We start from the raw sequence: 22,558 nt of genomic DNA, 5'->3' as shown, positions 1-22,558 counted from the left end.
CTCCCCTTTCCCATCACAATCTTACTCCATTCCACCAATGTGCTATCTCCTTTCTCTTCCTCCCTGCAGACTCATTAGCGCCAATAACAGCAAACGCAGCCAAAGCAGAGAGTGCTTTCCATGACAGCGAGAAGCCAGCTGAGGAGAACTGTAAACAAGGGCTGGAAGGAACGAGATACTCCAGTTCTTGGTCAGCTCTGCAGAAAGGAGTTGTGGCCTACATTAGAACAACATTAGCATTCCCCACACACACTTTTCAGCCCTTATTTTTGTAAGACGTGACTGCCTTCCCAGGGCAAATTGATGCCTTGTGTAAGATTGCAGGAAAACGCGCCATTAAAGGAAGCGTTACTGATGAACCAGTGAAGGCCCAAGAAAATAAGCAAGATAATGTGAAATAATTTCTTTATTTAGAAATAAACACCAAGCTACCAAGCTTGGGGATCTATGAGCCTGTTCTCTAATCTGAGGATCCTTAATTCCCTCCCTGTCCTGACATCTCCTTCACTTTGGGAATGGACTAAGTATTGGTCAGTAAGAGGAGCCAAGCCACAACCCCATCCCTGTTCACAGTGACTAGTTAGAAGAGCAGCCAGGACAAATTACAAATTAGAGCTTGTCCAGCTAGGACCTGATGCCTGCAAGAGCAACCAGAAAGGCAAGGCACAGTTCCTGCAGCAAGCTGAATACAAAATGTAATCAGGCAACCCCACTAAAAAGAAGGTTAAAATCATGTCACCATAACTAGAACAGCACTGAGCTATTATGAAAAAACACAGAGGAAAACCAGGCTCCCAGAGCAGTGATCCCTGAAGATAACAGGGACTGCAAGCAGAGCTGTTCAGCTTTGAAACTCCAGAAGCAAGACTCCTGCAACCAGTCACATGGAGAGCATCTTCTGCCCTGTTCAGCACCTAGATCAAGGCGGCATTTGTAAGTTAACTTTAGCCTGTAAAAACTGCAACAGTTTTGCTCTCCTCGTAACTGAGGTTTTCTAAGATGGTGTCTCCAGTCAGAGGAGATGGTGGCAGATGAAAAACATCCCCCACATCTGCAGGCTGAATTGCATGGAGAACCGAAGCACTATATGACATGGCTGTAACTCTACTTGGTCTAAAATATGAGCATCCACATGGAGAGCTATGGCTGCTATATTACAGCTGTATAATCACACGCTTCCCCTCCTCCCTGTGCAGATAACCCTGGTATATAACACACAGGTCAGGTTCATGTTTTTGCTGATAAATGACTTCATAAAGCAGTAAGTTTGGCCATGAGTATATCCTCCAGAGAAAGTTTTCTTTAGTGATAACACCCATCTGACATCACAAAAACACACACAGAAGTGAAAGATAAAAAAAGTGAGAAGTCAAACAGGGCAGAGGAAGAAGGAGGCCAGCAGCCAGACATGTTTCCTAAAACCAGTTTGGTTCAGACAGGAACACACGTCAGACTGATGGTTTAACACAGGGGAGTTAGATGCAGCAAGCAGCAGAACAGAGCATGGCAGCAAGGGGAGAAAGCAAGACACAGGAGCAGAAAGAGAGCAACAGCATTTGCACAAGAAGCAAGGACATCACAAGGCACATGTAGAAAGCCCTGTTCTGCCCAGCTTCATTTAAAAGACCTCCTAGCAGCAGATGAACACTGCAGCCCCGAGGACGTGGTTGTATTAGCCTGCTGCTCAGCTCCCAGGCAGCACAGGGGAGGTGCACAGCTCTGCCATGTTGGCACACGTCCATAAGACCTACCTGGGAGTTCACAAGACGAATGGTTGTCTTTTGCCCCACATCTTCCTGAAACCCCTTGATAGGAGCCCCATTGAATCGCAAGACGGCATCGTGGCTGTCTGAAAGCAAACCAGAGTGAAAACCTGTGAGCTAACAACTGACTTTTGAGTGATATGAGGGATGTGCAATAGTTTATTCACCTACATTTCTAATGCAATCTGGCCAGTTCCTGGCTTTCCATGTGACAACTGGAAGTACCAAGTCCGATTCTGTGGAAGAAGTTGTTAGTCTGACTTCATGATCAGTGTACTTTTAAAACCCCACTACCTTAAACCACAGTCCCCTGGCAGGCTGAGAGAGCAGCCCTAACATTCACTTTGCACAGAGGAGCACAGCATCTCCCTCCCTCTTTTTCTTTCCAAACCCTTCACCAGCAGATAGACCGATGTATAATTAATTTGCCACGTGGTTGGCTGCAAACTAAGGAACTCGGAAATAACAGTGAGCCAGCGTCCTCTCTTGTAGCCTGGAGGCTGACCAGCCTGAGACACATGTATAATAACCACAGTGGAAAGCAGAGCTGACTTCAGCCTCCCACGTTACAGAAATAAAACCACCACTGTGCATTTAACAGGCACAGCTTATTACATGCCTCGGGATTCACTGCATTTTCCTCTGCTGGCATCATCTCTCAAGATAGCACAGCATTCCTCTAGCACCCTCCTCTGCCTTGGCACAGCCAGCCAGGCTGTTGTAATGCCACAGAACCAGGCTGCTGCTGCTTCAGGACAGAGGGTGTTCATGCCTGTCACCCTGGCTTCCCCATACCCGCTGGCTAGATTTGTGTAGAAAACATTTCATGTGGTCAGAAGCATTGGTTTAGTGGGTTCGGACCAACTTCACTGCCTTTGCACTGGGGCCACACAACCACAGCTCACGGCAGCTGCCCTGGGGCCCCTGTAAAATTCTGGAGTCCCCAGGCAGGGCAGAAGGGCTCACCTGGTCCAGAAACAGAGAATCCCAGACTGGTTTGGGTTGGAAAGGACCTTAAAGCTCATCCAGTTCCAACCCCCTGCCACGGGCAGGGACACCTTACACCAGACCAGGCTGCTCCAAGCCCCTGTGTCCAGCCTGGCCTTGAGCACTGCCAGGGATGGGGCAGCCACAGCTTCTCTGGGCACCCTGTGCCAGCGCCTCAGCACCCTCACAGGGAAGAATTTCTTCCCAATGTCTGATCTCAATCTCCCCTCTGTCAGATTAAAGCCATTCCCCCATTGTCCTGTCACTACAGGCCCTTGTAATGGGGTCTTTCCAAGATCATTGTCTTGAAAACATGGCTATCCTCAGGAGCAATGCTGGAGGATGAATAATCACTGGCAGCAAAGACTAGTTTCTCAGCTACTTTATTCTCATAGACAAGCGAATCTTGTCTGGAAGCCTTCCAAAACAACACACAAAACCTAGAAAAGTGATATTCCTGAAAAGAACTTGTCCATGCTGAGAAGCAGCTCTGTAGTTACCACTACAGACCCTTAACTCCACATCCCACCTTGCGCCCACAGAGTAGAGGGTTATAATTTCCCCATTTAACTTCTGCCAGACACCAAGTGTTATTATGCCCTAAATCTGCATTTTTAAAGGGTGTTTAGTGACTGCTCAGGCAGAGTTCCTGGCTATTTGAAGCACTCTGTCTCCAGGTGGTTGTGCTGCACTTGCTATTTCTCCCATCACATTTTTCACTGGTAAGTCATGAACTCCAGTAACACCAAGAGCCCAGTAAGATATGAGCTGCTGTTCGCAAGCTTCTCCCTGTTCTGCTCTGCCAGGCTCCCTTACACTGACTAATTGCTCATTTGATGTGATTACACAGAACAAGTATTTCCTGGAACAACTACTCAGCAATCCGCTGTGCTCATCTGCACAAGTGTAAGCTTGTCAGATCTAGCACCTTTTTGGCTCCTTCCTCCAACAAAACCGCCACTTTTCCTACGTGGAAATACATCACGTGAAAACTAGGGAAAGAAGTATATAAATACACTGAATTCTCCTGAAGTGTTCAATATTCAACTCAAGGTTGCAAGTGCCCCAAACTCTGCACTAGCAGAGATGACTTCCTGAGCAGAAAGGTGAAAGTCTGCGACCAAGGTGTGAGGAACACAAGCCACAGACACCAGCAGGGGTTAATGGCATTTGCCTCGGGCACATTACAACAGTGACCTTCACAGCATCCACCCCTTGTGATCTGGAACAAACTGGTGCTTCAGTTTCAGGGACAGGTTCAGAGACAGGCTGTAGGAACAATGAATTGGCTTTCCATGCCTGACATCCTTCCAGCTGTGTCACAGCCAGAGCACAGCCCATTGCATTTCCTGGCTGCTCCAATTCTGAATCCAGTACTTTCATGGGCTGCATTACCACAGTCCATAAACCCTCAGCTCTTGAGAGGGTCTCTTTACAGAGGAGAGAGCAGTCTTATCAGTGTGAAGGGGTCTAACAGAGACACCCTTGCACACAAGCCAGCTGTGTCAGGGGATCACATTCAACAGAAGGTCACTGCCATAGACACTTTTAGCTGCTGGACTTCAGGAGGCACCTAAACAAGTCAAAGGTACTCAAAGGAAAAGTGAGAACTGGCTTCCCAAGCCTTGACCCACCTGACCTCAAACACTCCCAAGAGGTGGAAACAATCACATCCCAGATGCAGTTTTTACCAGGAGGCAACGCTATCCTGGTTCATACCACCACAACCTTTTTCATCACATCTTTCATAGCATTTTAACACACTTCAGGCTGTTCAGCCTTATTCTATGCACAGAGGAGATTGGAAGAGAACTTCTGAGAAAGTACCAGAACGAACCCCTGACCCTCCCATAAGGATCCAGGGACTATGAAGGAAATATGAAGGACTATGACTGGAGGCTTTACCCAAGATGTCCCTGAATAATGGATTAAAAGCTATCCATCTACTTGTTTCAGAGGATAAGGTTCCTTGCAGCTTAGTCCGGGCCAAAGGGACAGGATCCAACAGACGACTTATGAACACACTAATGTCTGCAAATAACTTCTACTGGAGAGAAAACTCCTCTAGGCTTTGAAACTTCTTCAGTGAAGCTGCAGTTTAGGAAAGTGTGAGCCTCAAACAAGGATTAGTGAAGAAAGCTGAGGGAACTGCAGGCACAGGAGAATTTTCTGCCAGTCACAAAATCCTGAGTAGAAGGCTGGAGAGGTGGTTTCCCCTGCATGCTTCTTACTTAAAGATACAAAATGCTTTGGTACCAACACATTCAGTACAAGACCAATGCTTCTGCATTTATTAATTAATGCATTAACGTCAGATAAATATGGTCAAGTAAGACTTTGCAAAGCACCATCAAACTTGGTCTAAAGAGATAAAATAAAGCCTGTAAAAGTTTTGCCATGGTCTTCTGGGCCACTCAAACTCAAGATACTGCCTTATGACGCAGAATGAAAGCCACAAGAACCACAGCATCACTGAGACTGAAAAGGACCTATGAAGACTGCCTGCACCCGGCCCCTCCTCAATGCTGGGTCAAGTACAGCACATTGCTAAGGGCTGTGTTCAGGTTTCTTTTACCCTAATTTAGTATTTTCTTTCTTCTCTAAAGAAGTCTTTCTGAATAAACAGATTTCTGACTGTTGACTATGCAATGAGGGCATTGGCATTACTTAACCCAGACAAACTCTCTCAAGAAACAAACACTTAAGGAACCGCTCTCTGGTATCCAGTATTAGTGCTACCCTCTAGTGATGCCAATGTGATCATGAATGTTGAAAGGACTAGCTGGAATAGAATTACCTGCACATGTGTCACGTCCTCTTAGCTGAACCCAACACTTACACTCCCTTGGGGCTTGCCTATTTTGGTCTGTCCAAGGTCTAAGGCTCCCAAGCACTGTGAGTCAGGGCATCAAAATGCAGCCTACCCTGGGCAGCCTATACCCCCAGAGAGGAAGAGAAAGTCTGATCATTATTCTTACCTCCTCCTAGGCTGTAACATTCATTAACTTTAGAAGAAGTTTAAGGATAATATTTCAACTTATTTTAAACACACCACATCAGACTTATTGGGAACAGCATGACAGTAGGTTGCTTCCATTCAGCGTTAGTTATAAAACAACGTAATTTGACTTTATGCTAATAGAAAGACACCAACCTATCTCTTGTCCCAGACGAGATGATCGCAGGGACCCTGCTGAGGACACAACAGCACAGCGGCCCAGGTGGCCCACTGTTTCCTTGAGGCTTTTCCCTGGTAGGTATTGCTGCCATTCAGAGGTACCAAAAGGACCATCCGATCCCTGTATCATGGTGATGTTTACCCTGTTCCGTAGCTGGCAAAGCAGCTTCTCTGGGCTGAGTTTAGCAGCATTCCTCTTCCCCTTGTAAGTCACATTGTACTTGTTCATGGACAGGTAGTTTTTTCTGACCTTCTGCAGCCTAGGTATGAGATTTCTTGATGAACTGTCCTTATCCCATACCTTCATAGAGTCTGTTACTTTCTTGGACTTCTCAGCTATTCCAGAGATGGCGTCTTTTGCTTGGTTGCGGTTACCAAACCATGTTTTTGGTATCACCCCCAGTTCACTGGCTGCTTCACGGAAAAGGCCCTGAGATTTAAGTGGGTTCCACTTTTCTGAAGTCTGTAAATCATCAGTCTCAGTCTTGAAAGGAACATAGTAGCTTCTTCTCGTCTCTCTCCACAAGCAAATTGTCAGTGCTACCAGTATCACCACAAGAACACACATTAGTTTTTTCAACACATTGACGTGAACCATAGTGTATGGTGCATCCAAATGGGACAATGAACATGAGGCAGAAAGCTGGTCCTGGAAGACAGGAAAACATCTCAGTCAGGGCTGTGTGCACAGGCACACATATACCATAGAATGCTTGGGCTGGAAGGACCTTGAAGACCACCCAGTTCCAGTCCCCCTGCCACAGACAAGGACACCTTCCACTAGAGCAGGTTGCCCAAAGCCCCGTCCAACCTAGACTTGAATATAGATATATGAGAGTTATAAACATCAATGTGTGGGCAATGGAAGAGGGAAAAGAGAACATAGGGGCAATTTTACAATTTCAGGCTGTTTAAAGATCTCATTTCAAAGTCCACCACGTCAAATACTAAGCAGAAAGACCTGAGCTGCCTATTAGCCTCAGATGCTAAAAGCGGTCTGAGGCCATTGCCACTCAGACCTTTTTCCTGTTCCCTGCCACAAGTAACAGTTAAGTTTAACCCTGCCAGTATCGTACCAGCAGCAGGGTAAGTCTCCATTTCACTTCCCTTCATCTCCCATCCCAGCCAGCCAATATCGAAATCCCATCACTAGCATTTCCAGAACTGAGTTCCTGCTTGACCATAAGCATGAACACCAATGAAGCATATAATGGGGCATATAACTATGGGGAAGAAAACCCAAAAGCTGCGATGTCATGAACACCAGGAGCTTCACCAGCCTGGTACTGCTGTACTTGGGTGGCTTCTCAGGAAACTCCTGCAAGCCTGCAGTTGTCTGAGTGCATTCCCAACATAAAACCTCTCTAAACAGCTGGGAGCCCATTAATCTACAGTAGGGTTTGAGGCATGTTTGGTTCATAAATGCACTCTGATAAATATTACTCAAGGTATGTCACCCCTGGAGAAAGCAAAGCCAAACCCTGTCGTACAGCACTGCCTGTCCTCTCTTGTGCTACCTCACGTTAGTGGACACCTCCAGCTCCCATCATGCTATACAAGGGGGAAATTCAATAGGAGTGTCCAAATGGTAGCTCAACCTGGGCAGCACAAGGGGCTGCTGTAAGACACATCTGCTGAGGCGTAAACACCTTGTGAGCAGAGCATGAAACCGCAGAACATAGGAGGGCAGATGCTCATTTTCCTACATGGCTGCTCTGCAGTGCGCCCAAAAACCATGGGAGCAGTATAGAGACATGGGTGTCTTCAGGAGACAAACACATGCAAATCGCTACCCATCCTAAAGAGGCATTAGTAGCAACTCCCTCCTCCAGCAACTTCCTGAAAGCAAGCAGTGCTAAGCTCCGGTATTGAGAAGTTACTGAGCTACCAAAACACTACCTGTGGATGAGGCAGCAGCTCTCCACCTCAAGTCATTTTTGGTTGTTGGCAGATTTTCTTCCGAGGATTTAAGCAGGACGCTCCAAAACACAGCAGCTCTGTGACACACTGGAGAGCTCAAGAAACACCTGCAAAAATAAGGAGACAAAAAAGAAACCAAACCACTATTGTGGAAGAACTTTGTCATTCTGGGAATGGGCATGTATTTCTTCAGATGAGTCCTGCAGTCCCCAAGAAGCTGTTACTTAAGTTCCGAAAGGACAGCAGCAAACACATTAGCACCACATAAACCTTTTCAACACTTAAATGCCCACTCAGAATGGGCATCTTCCTTCTTAGCCTGAAACCTACTCTCAGCTAAAGCAGGAACTGTTTCACAGGCTGGCTGCTCTATGCCTCCACCAGACCCACAGCCTTCTCTACCGAGAAGGCTCTAAGCAGTGGATACACCCGTAATACAGTGACTGGAAAATCCCATCACTGATGCTTATAACACGATGAACAGAGGACAGAAAAGGAAAGAAAAAGCTAACTTTTCTGAGGGAAATATCTTCCTGCCCATCCTTGGGCAATTTGTGCACTCCTCCTCAAATGCAAGGGCTTTCTTAGAGCAAGTGAGTTGTACGAAAAGCTGTTTTACAACATGTATCTCAACACACAGGTCATCAAAAAACAGACAAATGTGGTTTAGACTTTACAACTTCACTCTACCAAGGAAATACAGCAAGAGAAAGGGAGATTTCACAGCATTATACAATTCCAGAAGTAGCTTGCTTTTGCAGGAACTCTGAGTCACTACAATGCCACATAAGCTAAAACAGAAATGCTACCCTTCACAGGATTAAACACAAAATTATTAAAGCACCCTAATGCTGGCTATTTCTATTTTCTTTTAACTCTATTAAGGATCATAACTTGATTTCTTACAGAGCACCCTAAAAGTTAAAAGCAAACACTGTTCTACCTCCAGTTCTGAAATAACAACAAAAAGATTAGAGAAGCATGAGTAATTCCAGCCTTTATTGAAGTAATCTCCCCTGCCTTGACAGACCATCTCGCTTTCCATTTGCTTGAGAAGCCAGCACTAGAAAAGCACGCTGAATCTTTTTGGCCAGTGTGGTTTCAGATGCAGAGGTACAGCAGTCTGGAGCAGTCACGAGAGGAGGTAGGACATTGCTTTGCTCTCTTCAGAGAGCAGTTAGAACCACAGAATGGTTTGGGTTGGAAAGGACCTTAAGCTCATCCAGTACCAACCCCCTTGCCACGGGCAGGCTCACCTTCCACTACAGCAGGTTGTTCAAGACCCTGTCCAACCTGGTCCTCCTTGTGTTGGGGACACCAGAACTGCATCAGTACTCCAAGCGGGGTCTTCCCAGAACACAGAGGGGGAGAATTCCCTCCCTTGACCTGCTGCTCACACTCTGGGGATGCAGCCCAGCACACGGGTGGTTTCTGAACTCAAGTGCACACTGAAGCCGGATCATGGGGAGCTTCTCATCACCCAACATCCCCAAGTCCTTCTCCACAGTTCCTGTTCTGCTGTGGTCTCTGTAAGACACTCTCAGCCCTGCCTCTCCCCTGTCGCCTTTGCAGATGGAAACCCCTCTGGGCCAGCCTGCTCGATGTCTGCCTGCTGCCCTCGGGAACAGAGCCACGTCAAGGCAGGAGACTGCAAAAGCTACCTCCTAAAGGGGAAAGCACTGCTGCTTCAGCTTCCACACTGTCAGAGGCTCTGCAGGCAAACCACACTTAGACAGCAATGCTTTCCAAATCAAGATACTCCAAAATAGAGTTCTCAGGCATCAGCTTAGGACAAAGCCCTGAGACATCTCCCTCCAGCCATGCTTCATGCAGCCCCCAATCTGACTTTATTCACACTATACTTTTTACACAGGATAAGTGACTGGCTTCCAGGAAACTCAAACAAGATCATCTGCACATGCAGGAGAGATGCTCCACACCACAGGAGATGCCCTGGCTGTCCTCCCACCCTGCAGAACCAAGGCCCGGTGGGGCTCTGCCATGCTTTTGACTTCAGAAGCCTCTCCTGAGGGCTTTCCATGTGTAAGTGATTATGGGCATATCTCGGTACCCTGAGCTTTTGTTTCCCAAGGCTAGGATAATCTAGGAGTGGCAGGTTCACCACAGTGGAACAATCTTACAGGCCATTGCAAGTTCCTGCTGAAACACTCCTGATGCCACACAGCAGAGGATGCCAAACAAGTCACACCACTTCTTCTCCTCTCCAGGCCATGCAAGGGAACCTGTAGTACTCACCTTCAGCACCCAGCATAACACAGTCCTTGCCTTTGACGACTGTGCATGGTGTTGCAACATGAACAGTTATTTTGCTTTGATTTGTAGGCTGGCAAAGTAGGTTCTGCAAGCAAGAACATTTTAGCAGGGACATAACATTTCTAGGTACCTCTTGTCCACCCTGGATTTGCTGTGGATCAGTTTAATTATTACTACTACTTCATATGATATGATTTAATTTTATATGTACAAGTAGTGTCCTAGCATGAGGTCCCTCTCAAGCATTCTGCCACCAAACCTTTTCTGTGGAGCAGGACGGCATTTGCTCTTCCAGGCCAAATGGGATAGCTCACAAGCAGTGTTCTCTTTCCACACCTCTAGCTGAGTCACTTAGGTGAGCTTCTGTATCACAGCAGTTAGTACAAAGGTGCTCTTTTAAAGGTGATGGAAACTTACCATCAAACAAAGCTCAGAGTGTCAGCTATGAGTAGTACTAAGAAAGGACAACAAACCCCAACACTCCCAAACCTATAAAAATACTTAAACAAATAGCTGCTGCCTTCCTGACACCTAGAGCCTGATGTGGCCATGGGGTATAGCGCTGGCTGGCCAGCAGGCAGGCTAAGCCCACACAACAAGTCCTCTGGGGGTAAATTAATCCTGTGCAGAGAACAAGTGAGTAATGCAGTATCTTCAAGGCACTCACGGAACTATATCCTGCCCACACACTCTTATACTTAACCTCTATTGTCCAAGTGTCTCACTGAGCTTGGAACCATCCAAGCAGGGATGGTTAAGATGCTGCTGTGCACCCAGGGAGCTGCGGGCAGCAGTGCCCTGGCAGAGAATAGCAAACAATCCTGATTTCCCCACAGCAGATTAACCCTAAAACTGCTAACAACAGTGTCTCCACCTTGTTAAACAAAAAGTCCATCAAGCCCTTACCTGTCTCTGATAGTAACTGACCGACAGCAGATGCACAGAGAAACCACATAAGTACAGACCAACGTATAAATGTATTTCTCTTCCAGTAAATGCACACAGCATCCAAAAAGCTGTGTCATCAGCAGTACCAATGCCCATCCTCTGCACATTTGTTTAATTGCTTCTTGAAACCACCTGCATTTCCCAGACAGCCTGAGACCATGAATCCTGCAAATGCGCACTGTCCTGGGTCAACCCCTCCTCGCGCCACTTCATACCGGCAAAGCCCGCCTGCCTGCACTTCTGCACATCCTTCACGGTCACATCACCTCTCCCAACACCCCCCTATCCTCACTGGCTGCTCTTCCAGCCTGAATCCCGGGAGTTCCAAACCCTCCTTGCACAGAAGCTTTTCCATACCTCCAACTCTCTGCCAGCTTCTCCAGCACCATTAGCAGCGCATGAACATCCCTCCAGGCAGGCACACAGGGACACCCCAACCACACACGCTCAGGCCACGTGCTCTGGCAGCAACATACCCATGGGGCTGCTTTGTTCTCCTTCCAAAACTTCCTCCACTTCTATTTCCCTTCCTGGCTGTTTCTAAAGCCCTCAGCTCTAGACTGTCGGTGATGACTTCAGGGTATTTTGCAAGCAGCACTGACTCACTGAGAGTTGTCCCTCAATAGCAGCACAGGGTGGAGGGCAGGAATAAAACACTACTGAAGAACATTGTCTTACCCCTGCCAGCGCAAGCTTCCTTTGCTGCTCAAACACCCAGGATCACTGGATCCCTCTGCAGCTCTGCTCAATATCTTACTCTGGTCCCAGCAACTTGCAGGAGACAAAGCCAGCCAAGCCCTTAACCCAGCCCTTCCTCCTCTCCTTTGCAGACCCTGTTATCGCTGCTCAACGGCGGAGATCTCAGAGCAAATCCCTGTGGGACTTCTGTGATATTGTGAAACCTGACCCCTTGGTTTCCTACCCACAAGGCAGTCACTAATCCAGACAGGAGCTTTCTCATCCCACAACAGTTTAGGGTATTATATTTTGGTTTTTTTTTTTCCCTGAGGATCTCTGTGAGCAATCTCACCAAAACCTGGAAAATTCAAGCACGCTGTTTCCCTCTCTCCAGGTTCACTAACTTCTGAAAAGGAGAGAAGAGGAAACAGGCAGACTGATTTGAACAGATGAGATTTCTCCATTAGTCCTTATATATTCTACTGCTGTTGGTTATTTTTATTATGTTTACTGCTCTGAAGCAATGCATTTCAGAGGAACACTGATGGGATCCAATCATGTCAAATAACACCTTTCATTTCAATTAAATGGCAATTTAAGAGATGCAGTCCTTGGGGACGGGCACATGCAGGGATCATATCCACCTGCTCTACTATGCCTCTCCTGCTCCCTCCATTCATACATCAGCATCATTCACCTGCAGTTTTCTTGCCTCTGATGTATGCACAAAAGCTTTTTACTTTAGCAAGTTGTTCCTCAGTCTTTTTTTGGGAGTAATGTGATAATGACATCATATTTAAACTTAGAGCATTTACAGCTTTTTCCAGGTTTCCTTCATTCATGCATTTCCATCTGTACCCACATCTGTGCCATTTTTTTTTCCCAGGTTTTGCTGCAGTATTTTTAACTGGTTTTATGCTCCTCTCTGTGAACATTTTATACTTAGTGACACTTTTTTATTCTCTTTTTTTGTCCGTTCTTCTTACTCTTACTAACCCTTTAATCCAGCCAGTGCCTGTAAAGAAGGTAATGGCTGGTAGCAGAGGCAGAATGAGTTCACATGAAGGTGTGTGAGAAAGAGGTTACCTAAAGAGGAAAGCCATGAAGGTGTAGGGCAGGAATTATACAATAGCTAGGATTGGAAAGGACCTGGTTCCAACTCCCTGCCATGGGCAGGGACACCTCACACTAGCCCACATCACCCAAGACTCTGTCCAGCCTGGCCTTGAACACTGCCGGGGATGAAATCCCTCCATTCAAATCAAATAACATACCCAGAGAAAGCGAAGAGGGGAAAAAACTGGGATTCGAGCAGCAACCTAAAATCCACATCTGCCCTTTAAATTCCCTATTCCTATCCTGAGGAGAAATAAATATCAAGAGCCTTTATAGTGTTAAACAAACTATGATCACATGCCATTTTGCAAATGAAGAAGCTGAACTTCTCTTATACTTGCTACATCAGATGAAAGGTGACAATACATTTGATTAAGCTAAAGATCTGTTTCTCTGGAGCTGCGTTTCAGAAGATCCATCTGGGACTTTATTTAGCCTGGCCTGTTAATTCAGTTTTGTAAATATATAAACAGGGAAGACTGGCTTGTGCATTTTTTTCCCCAAACACAACTGTGCTGTGAAAATAAAACATCTGTTGAGCCATACATTTCAATAAGTGTTTCCAATGTCATCAAACAGAACAAAAAGGGAGGGGGGAAGTGCAGAATGAGGAATTTTTATGTGGAGAATGAAGAAGTGAGGAACGCAGTTACATTTCAGATGATGCATTGAGACCCTAACCAAGTCACTTGCTAACAAAAGAAATCATTTCATTAGTCCCACCTGCATTAAAAATCTCTGCATGTGCCAGAAAAAATATGCTGCTGCCATAGCTGGCAAAAAGAGTCCTCTAGGAGAACAGGAGAGGCAGATTTTAGGGGGAGGCACAGGGGAAAGTTTAAGCATGTGTTTCATTTTGGTTTGACATGTCAACAAACACTGGGATTTAATAAAAGCAGAAACCTTAAATTCTGGCTGTCAGCCCTTTCTTTCCCCTTTTTGGTCCCATGTTGGTTTTGGAGGATGACTCTGCACAGCAGCACATTGCCTCCCCTTCTGCCCCAGATAAAAAGCAGCAGTTTTGCTTTTGAACACTGCAGATGCTCTATTAGGCAGAAGCAACCTCATGGTCACCACTGGCCACAGAGACCCAAGGCAAGAGGCTTCCCATCTCCAGCTCCCGCCATCCTGCCAGATGTCTGCACAGCTTGGGCCCAGGACCAGTGTCTACAGCAGCATGGTCTTAAACAAAGTGCATGTTTGGAGCTCAGCTCTAATAAACCACTTTATGTTATCAAGTATGATATATGCAATGAGAAATCTGCACCTGGACATCTGAACCAGGTAACCCATGCTGAAAAGGACAGGCCAGCAGTTTAACAGGGGACATTAGATTAGACATTGGGAAGAAATTCTTCCCTGTGAGGGTACTGAGGCACTGGCACAGGGCGCCCAGAGAAGCTGTGGCTGCCCCATCCCTGGCAGTGTTCAAGGCCAGGGTGGACACAGGGGCTTGGAGCAACCTGGTCCAGTGGAAGGTGTCCCTGCCTGTCTCAGGGGGTTGGAACTGGATGAGCTTTAAGGTCCCTTCCGACCCAAACCATTCTATGATTTTATGGTTATATGCTTCCTTTCACCCTCCATAGCTGCTGTCTTAGGTAAGCTAAATCGGTATTGCTTCTACCACGCATCATCAGTTCCACTGGTTAAATGAAGACTGCAATGACCAGATGAAAGCTGGGTATAACTGAAGGAAGCTCTGGTCCAAATTCAGTCCGGCTGCAGCAGAGCAGCTGAGGTAGCAGATACCCAGGAATCCATATACCCCAAAGCCCTGCATACCGCTCAATGTTGAAACAACAGCTGAGTTATCAGAAGGCAAAATATTTACAGTAGCAGATGTCAAATACACATTTTGCCAAGGCACATCAGCAAGTCACATCCGTGCACAGGGAGCTCACGGTGTGGCTGGACTTCAGGTGTTAGTAACAGCAAGTGCTGCTTTGCTTTTTCAAGCACAAGTCTGATTTTCCCATCTATTAACACTATCCCCTTGTGGAATCATTTCAAATGTATCTACTGTCAATAAACCAGAAGAACATCACTAAGAGAGTGACCGTGTCCAAATAAAATTCAATTTTATAAATCATAAACAGTATAAGTGTATAGCACGAAATCTGAGGGCCTAGATATATTTGAAGACGTTTAAAGAGCTTAAGACACTCCTCCCCCCTCAAATTTTCACATATGTATTTATGCAAACAGAAAACATTAATGAAACTTGCCTGATAAAGCCTTCATTCAAAACCTTGCTGTCTTCTTCCCTCACGATTCCCCCAGGCATTTAGGAAAGGAAAACATGTTCAGTGGTACCTCCTACCCGTATCCAAGACTATGTCCTCTGCTTTAAGGACCCAGCATGGAGAATGCTTTGCAGGAGCAAAGAGGTGCCTCTAAAACCAGTGCTCAATACCCACTCTTTGATGGGGTGGAGGACGTATCACAGCCTAGCACCAGCTCCAGCTCACAGGCCCCAAGCAGAGCATGCAGTACACCTGGCAGCTCCACAGTGCCAGATACCATGCAAACCTAGGCAAAACCTATGCAAAGAATTCCCTTTTTCTTCCCCACTTACACATCCCGACAGCATCCCAATGATGGATCGATATCAGCATCATCGTGATCTGAAGTGCAAATCTACGTAGTTGCTTTCAGAAAACAGCATGCTTGTGAAATTGAAACACGTTTAAAGTTTACTGAGGTTCAGGGGGAATCAAAATGCAATGAAGGACATTTTAGTGTCTCTCTGCTCTATTTAATCTCTTCTGTTCCAAGTGGTTTTAGTCTGCTTTTTCCTCTATCAGATAACCAGGTGTAAAGCCTGGAAGCACTACCCAGCTCCTGCCCCCAAACACATCACTCACTTAACTATGGCTGCCACTTCAGAGGTAAGCCTGGCAGCAGAGCTTGCAGATGGCAGTTAGATGGATCCACCCTGGATCTGAACCATGCACCTCCCCTTGAAGCAGGCTGCTTTCTCCCCTCTGTTTTTTAAGGCCACAGAGACTTCATGCAAGCAGGAGTTTGTGCCTCCACTATGAAGGTTGCCAACCCATCTTGCCAACCCCATGGCACTGCCTCACTGGCACAGCTGAGCATGCAGGGCTCAGGAGTTAAAAAAAGGCAAGACAATCAGTGAATCTCAACCCAAATGTGGTTTTCATCAAAGCCAGGTAGCAGCTCAGCATGAAGGAAGAGATCCAGACAGATAATCCCAACAAAAACATGAGTTACTCCCTAAAGCAGCAAAGGAGGCCTCAGACATTTTTGTATCTCCTCCAATCAATGTTGTCTCTCGTACTGCTTTTAGCATGATATATTTCAGCAGCCTGAAAGAGCTCTTGTATGACCTAAAAAAGCTCTCTGAGCCTCTCAGAGCAATGAAAGATGCCTGTTTTCCCCCAGGACCAGCCAGCACTTCAGGGGAAGAAAGGATGAGATATTGAAGGAGGGATGAGATATGAGAGGAGGATGTTACTGCCATTGTTAATTGACGCACACAAGCACAAAGCTCTCTTCTTATCCACTCACTGCCACTGGGACACAAAGACACCAGGTGCCTTCTTTGGTGAAGAAAACTCACCCCAAACACAGAAGTTGGGCATTTGTAATGCCTAGGACAGATGGCTTTGGAAGAGGTCATTCTCAACCACCAATGATTTCCATTACTAGTTACAAGACTCCACTCCTCGCCCCCCACCTGGTGTTCTATCCATAACTGCTAAAAATGGAGCCATTTCCTAGCATCTAAGAAGTAGATGGCCCAAAGATGATCACACATGTAAAAGTATTATTTCACAGAGCTCGTGCCCCAGGAGAAACCCAAGTTTATCTACACCACAATTCTTCTTTTTATAACATCATCAATTGCTTCTGTTTAAATACCCAAGTCCTGCCAGCATTTTCAGCACCACCCTCAGTTCAGCTATTTCATAGCTCTGCCAATCCCAGCTTCATCTTCTTCACCAAGAAAATCCTAAAGGGAAACTCAAAAAATAACATGTTCCTCATCAGGAGGATTGAGGGGGCGTTCCTTATTCCTGTTGGTGTCCTGCTGCTGGGAAATGCAGTAATCCAAGCAGCTAATGCAACCAATAGATGTCAGACCATGCTTGGGAAACTTCTTTTTGTTGGGTTTTACCTGACTCAAACCCTCTTTGGTCAGAAACTGCTTCCCAGCATGGATGGAAACACAGTATGTGTGGGGCAACCAGCAGCTCAGCTTCAGTGGCGTAATCCTGACCCAAAGTACATCACCAAAGTAGATGCCCTCAGTTTGAGTTAATCAAATCTGCACTGCACCACTCTCACTCAGAAAGCCTAATCCTCAAATCCACCCAATTCTTTCAAGTAACATCTCAACAACCCAAAAACAGAAGGCCAAAGTGTTTCACTGGGGCTTCTTCCATCCCCAAAGGAGAATGCGCTGCAGCATCAAACACTTGATGTCTTGTTAGAAGAAACCTTTAGAAACCAGGGACAAGGTGCAGAACACTGCAAAACTTGTCTCTGAGATGAGACTGTGCAGCAAACACTGTTTAAAGTCATCTCTTGCAGTTACACACCTCGATGGACCGCACGCCTAGGTACAAGTGCCAGAGCTATCCGCATCCCAGATTTCTGTGCAGACACGGAACCTGGCAAATCCAGGCAAGATGTTTCACATGCACAGTGGTGGCTGCCAGCTGCTGGGAGTGACTCACAGGACGAGGACACCACACTCAGCTGCTTTAGATCAAGGATGGGGTGTTTCCACACGGCAGTGATCTCACACACCGTAAATCTCACACACCCTAACATCCCGCACAGTGCTAGACAATGCGAGGGTGATCTCATGCCCTATCCAGCACAAGCCTGTTTCCTCTTGCTGCTAAACACTGGACCCAAGCTTAAAGTGGAAAAGCACTGGGCTTAAAGTTCACTGAACTTCAAACATGGGTGACTTTTGATCTGGCTTAGATCAAGCTTTAGATTTAATCATTCATTTTGTTTAAACAAACCTGCCTACTTTTACTCCAGTATGCGTTTAAAGGACAAGTTTTACAAGTGTTCTTTTTTAAAGAATGCCACCATAGTCTCATGGGAGATGAACCTTGGTGACCCTTCACATCCCCCTTCCCCCCTCCTCTCACCAAAGGGATCCTTACCACCACTATACCTCACTGCTTTCCACAATCTCCCACTGTAGCTCCTCAGGATGGAAGCTGAGCTTCTACCACACCATGTTTTAGGCTTGCACAAGCATCTGAAAGTACACAGTCCTGGCCCTCTTCTGACAGGAGGCACGCTATTTTATTTCCATCTTCAGGCCATCATACCAGTAGCCCCTGAGGCTAAACTGGCAGGGAATCCTCAAGCCCTCGGTATGCTGGTTAGAGTATCTCCCTGCATGTAGAAGAAGCCATGACACTCCAGTATCAAAGTAAGGAAAAACTACAGAGAAGACTAGCAAAACCCTCTCACACTAGTATGGGATTATTGATTTGCATTTCACTGGGGTTTTATTTGTTTTCTTATTTCCAGGCACAGGAAATACAATCCAGCTAAGGTCCTTCTGTTTCCTCTGAAATGTGTGTCTCTATCTCTTGGATATAGAACAAATACATGTACTTACCTACTTACATACCTGTTCCCACCTATTTTTGAATCAGGAGATAATGCATTCACAATACAGTATGAAATTGATATTAACGAAATCAAAGGTTTTTCCTAAGATGTCCAACACACACAGAGGCCAGTGTTGTAAAAGTAATTTCCCTCGACAACATACAAGTCATCTGCTCGGATTTTTTCTTCCTTTTTCTGAAGTATTAGATGTAGAAATCACTAGTTAAAAAAATCAACAGACTCATAGAACCACAGAGTGATCTGGGTTGGAAAGGACCTTAAAGCTCATCCAGTTCCAACCCTCTGCCACAGGCAGGGACACCTTCCACTAGAGCAGGTTGCTCCAAGCCCCTGTGTCCAACCTGGCCTTGAACACTGCCAGGGATGGGGCAGCCACAGCTTCTCTGGGCATCCTGTGCCAGCATCTCAGCACCCTTATAATGAAGATCTCCTTCCTCATGTCTCATGTCAGTCTCCCCTCTGTCAGTTTAAAGCTGTTCCATCTTGTCCTGTCCCTACAGGCCCTTGTCAAAAGCCCCTCTCCAGGTTTCTTGTAGCCCCTTTAGGCACTGGAGCTGCTCTAAGGTCTCTCCTTAAGGAGCTTTCTCTTCTCCAGGCTGAACCAGCCCAGCTCCCTCAGCCTGGCTCCAGAGCAGAGCTGCTCCAGCCCTCGCAGCATCTCCAGGGCCTCCTCTGGACTTGCTCCAACAGCTCCACGTCCCTTTTGTGCTGTTGCCCCAGAGCTGGATGCAGGACTGGGGGGGGAAGGCAGTCTCACCAAAGCACAGCAGAGGGGGAGAATTCCCTCCCTTGACCTGCTGCTCAAGCTGCTGGGGATGCAGGCCAGGATGTTGTTGGCATCTGCTAGGAACAACAACATTATTTTTCCCTAAAATACAGGGCTAAAAATTATAAGCCTGCCCCAGTTTGACTCTCACTTTGGGTTGTGTATAAAGCCTTACCTTGCCTGACCTTCAGAAGGCTTTCTCTGTAACCAGCTCGTATAGGATGGAGAGTCAGATCTCCAGAAGGCTTTATCTGTAACCAGCTTGGACAGGATGGAGCACCAGTGCTTCAGAAATGAGCTCACTTGCAGCTAGCCTTCCGTGCCTTTTTCAGGAGGTCTTTAATAGTTGGCCAAACATGGGAGCACTTTCAGAGACGGAGGCAGATTACAGCCCACAGAGGTGAGAACCCGTTTGTGAGCAAGCAGGAAAGCACAGCAGAAGTTTCCCACTCGCTGGTCTGGAGGCACCGGCTCCCCTCAACCCTCTGACTTCACCCAGTGCTGCTGCTGCTAGGGAGCTGACAGTGAGTGCTCTGCACCGTCTGATCAAGCACCCACACCGCAGCGCTGGTGGTTAGCTCTCGGCAAAACTGCTCCTCTGGGCCGCAGCACTTCAGAGCTATTTTAAGTGAGGAAGGATGCATAGTGCTGTGTGGGAGGAGGGCTAGAGGTGAGGAAGCAGTTGCCTTCTTACTGTGTCTGCTCCTCCAGGGCTCTCCTCTTCCTCCTGGGAAATCCTCCCTAATGCCCTTCTCACCCCATTCAGCATCAGCACTGCACGAGGCGATGCCCTAATCTCCATGGCATCTGCACACTGTACAATGGCAGGCAGCTGCCTTGGTGAGATCTGTATACCCACCTCCAGCCTTCCTCCCACTCTCCACAGACCTGCCTTGTTGGAAAAACTTTCCTTATCTATATTTTTGGTCAGCTCTTCTCCCACCTCTCCCAGATCTGTGTGCAGAGCCTGCTCTGGGCTCATGTCCCCTGCTCGCCAAGATGTTTCAGAGCTCATGCACAAGTCCCACAGGGTGCTTCAGTGTGAAGCAATGTTTGAGGTAGCACAGGCTGAGAGAGCTGGGCTGGGTCAGCCTGGAGAAGAGAAGGCTCCAGAGAGACCTTACAGCAGCTCCTAGGGCCTAAAGGGGAGACAAGCAATCTGGAGAGGGGCTTCTGACAGGGCCCTGTAGTGACAGGACAAGGGGAAATGGCTTTAACCTGACAGAGGGGAGACTCAGATTAGACATGAAGAAGAAATCATTTACTACGAGCAAAACATGTGTAAAACTGCAGTGTTAACAAACAGATGGGCTGGTACCACACTCCAGCATTAGGACGCAGAATTAAGTAGTCTGTTAATCTTACACAATATGATTATATATGCATCACCCTATTATCATTAAAGGGAGCTGTATTTTATATCATGGCCAAGGTTTTGCTGAGCATGCTTACTGGTCTGGACACCCACCTTGGAGAACCATTGCTAAACCTGGATGCCACACACTGAAGCACATCCTTGTCGTTCTCTCTGCCTTACACCACATAGACCCAAAACATCAGCGGTCCCGCTTCTCCAACAGGCAGGCTCTGCTTGGCCACAAGTCACTTTCTAAAGCAGCAGGGGTAGGAGGCTCCCACTGAGCCACACAGAGCACTGGGGGGTGAAGGGAGGGTTTGTGGCTATTTTTGGACTTACTTCCCTATTTCAGATGTCCCCAAAGGCAGAAAGAGAAAAGGCCCTTTTCCATTTCAGATATTAACAGCATAACTGCTGACAAGAGGCCTGAGCAGACTGAGAGGTACAGATATTGCAGACGAATACAGATATTACAGCCCAAACTTTGCTGGTTCTCAAATACTTAACTCCCTCCAGCAGCCTTTGCATATTACAAGCTGGGTCTAACCAGGCTGCCTAGTCTGAAAATATATTTAGTTAACAGGGGATTAGGTTTGGCTGTTCAACATGAAGACTTCTGAGCATTTCAAAAGGGCCTTGACATTTTGTCCTTGCCCAAATGGCAGATAATTCTTCATTTGAGCATTACCGAAGCACATTAACAGAAGGAATACCCACACTAGAAGTGAACCTGGCTTGGCCTTAGATGTCAGCTGTCCCAATGACTGGCATCCAGCTAAGGGCAAAATAACAGCCATCAGTCAGTGCTGCATATCTGTATGTCACACATGCACACAGAGCTGCCCCGTGCCTCCACACCTCCTGAGACAGGCTGACTCCCATGCCTACACAAGATCCCACTAGCCCACTTTAGGTCACACCTCAAGACATGCCTTTGTTCAGCAAGCAGAGGATTTACACAGAGGAACAAGGAAGAAAAACCAAACTAAAAAACCACCCCCAAACAACCCAACAAACCTCACAAAGCCTCCTTTGCTTTAAAAATCACAAAAAGCTTTATAGGGCAGAGCTCCACGGCTGACCTGCTTTTGTGATCCACCGCTCCATACGCAAATCCCACCTAACCACAAGTCAAGACACCACCAGTTTAGTTTCATTCTTTCTCCATGAAAAGAGAGCTGCCAAAGACACCCAAGACAATGTGCCATGTTCTTTGTTCTCCACTCACATACCTCCAGCAGTGCATTGCGCCTCCTGCCAACACTCCCCAAGCTCCATACTGCTCTGTCTTGACATCCGTGGAAGTTTTGGCTGCTCTTTGCCCTCATTGGGGATGGAAATCCAGCAGCCCCAGGTAGGCAGGCTGCTGGAGCTCCACCACCCCAGCCCAAGTGTTTCAGTTAGCAATGCTAAAAGGTAATACAACACTAGGAGGGAGAAATGTTCCTGGCCAGAAAGGAAGAAACGGTGGTACATTTTCCATATTAAAGATTCAGGTTTTAAGCAGAGAAGAGATTAGCATGTTCTCAGCAGAGGAGGAAGTGGGGAGCAGCATCTGGCACTCTTGGCGTCCGCAAGTTAAGGATTTAAAGAAGCAGCTATAAAAATGAGGCCCTCCTAAACTTCACACATGAAAACAGGCAAAACCCCAATACTTATATTTGAGGTTACCTCTAAAAATGCCCCCTACCAAGTTAGTTTTCAATGCACAAAAATGGGGGGGGGGGGGGTGTCCAGTATCACCGCCTTCCCCAGTCACTGCAATGGCTCAAGCTGCCCAAGATTTGCATGATCAAAACTTTATGGTGTACACTAATCGTATGCCAAAAGGTAGCAGTATTCACACACCTACTGGACTAATCAGGCCCAAAGCTGAAGCACAGAGCTCTAGGAATACTTAAGATGTGATATGGATCCTTTAGACTAGCTCACCATCCCAAGAG

The 22,558-nt window shown here is 46.7% G+C and overlaps 1 protein-coding gene across 4 annotated transcripts in view; it reads right to left on the bottom strand.

Moving 5' to 3' along the window:
• ST6GAL1 (ST6 beta-galactoside alpha-2,6-sialyltransferase 1) overlaps positions 1–22,558 on the bottom strand; it is a 45,210-nt gene that overhangs the window by 6,194 nt on the left and 16,458 nt on the right. For 3 of the 4 annotated variants that reach the window (XM_062622051.1, XM_062622052.1, XM_062622050.1), the window contains 3 exons: positions 7,828–7,955; positions 5,905–6,577; positions 1,752–1,849 (listed from right to left, as the gene is read on the bottom strand). In XM_062622051.1, the coding sequence (XP_062478035.1) occupies positions 1,752–1,849; positions 5,905–6,526 (720 nt within the window). In that variant the 5' untranslated portion in view covers positions 6,527–6,577; positions 7,828–7,955. Of the gene's footprint in view, positions 1–1,751; positions 1,850–5,904; positions 6,578–7,827; positions 7,956–15,184; positions 15,312–22,558 lie in introns of those variants that run through there. The other variant, XM_062622053.1, reaches the window with a different exon arrangement.

This window comes from Pezoporus occidentalis, unplaced genomic scaffold (genome assembly GCF_034315485.1).
Source record: "Pezoporus occidentalis ecotype Australia unplaced genomic scaffold, CSIRO_AGI_Poc_V1 ctg239, whole genome shotgun sequence".
In the NCBI taxonomy this organism is placed as follows: domain Eukaryota; kingdom Metazoa; phylum Chordata; class Aves; order Psittaciformes; family Psittacidae; genus Pezoporus; species Pezoporus occidentalis.
Note: the sequence above shows the minus strand (reverse complement) of the source record. Positions and strands in the feature narration are given on the sequence as shown.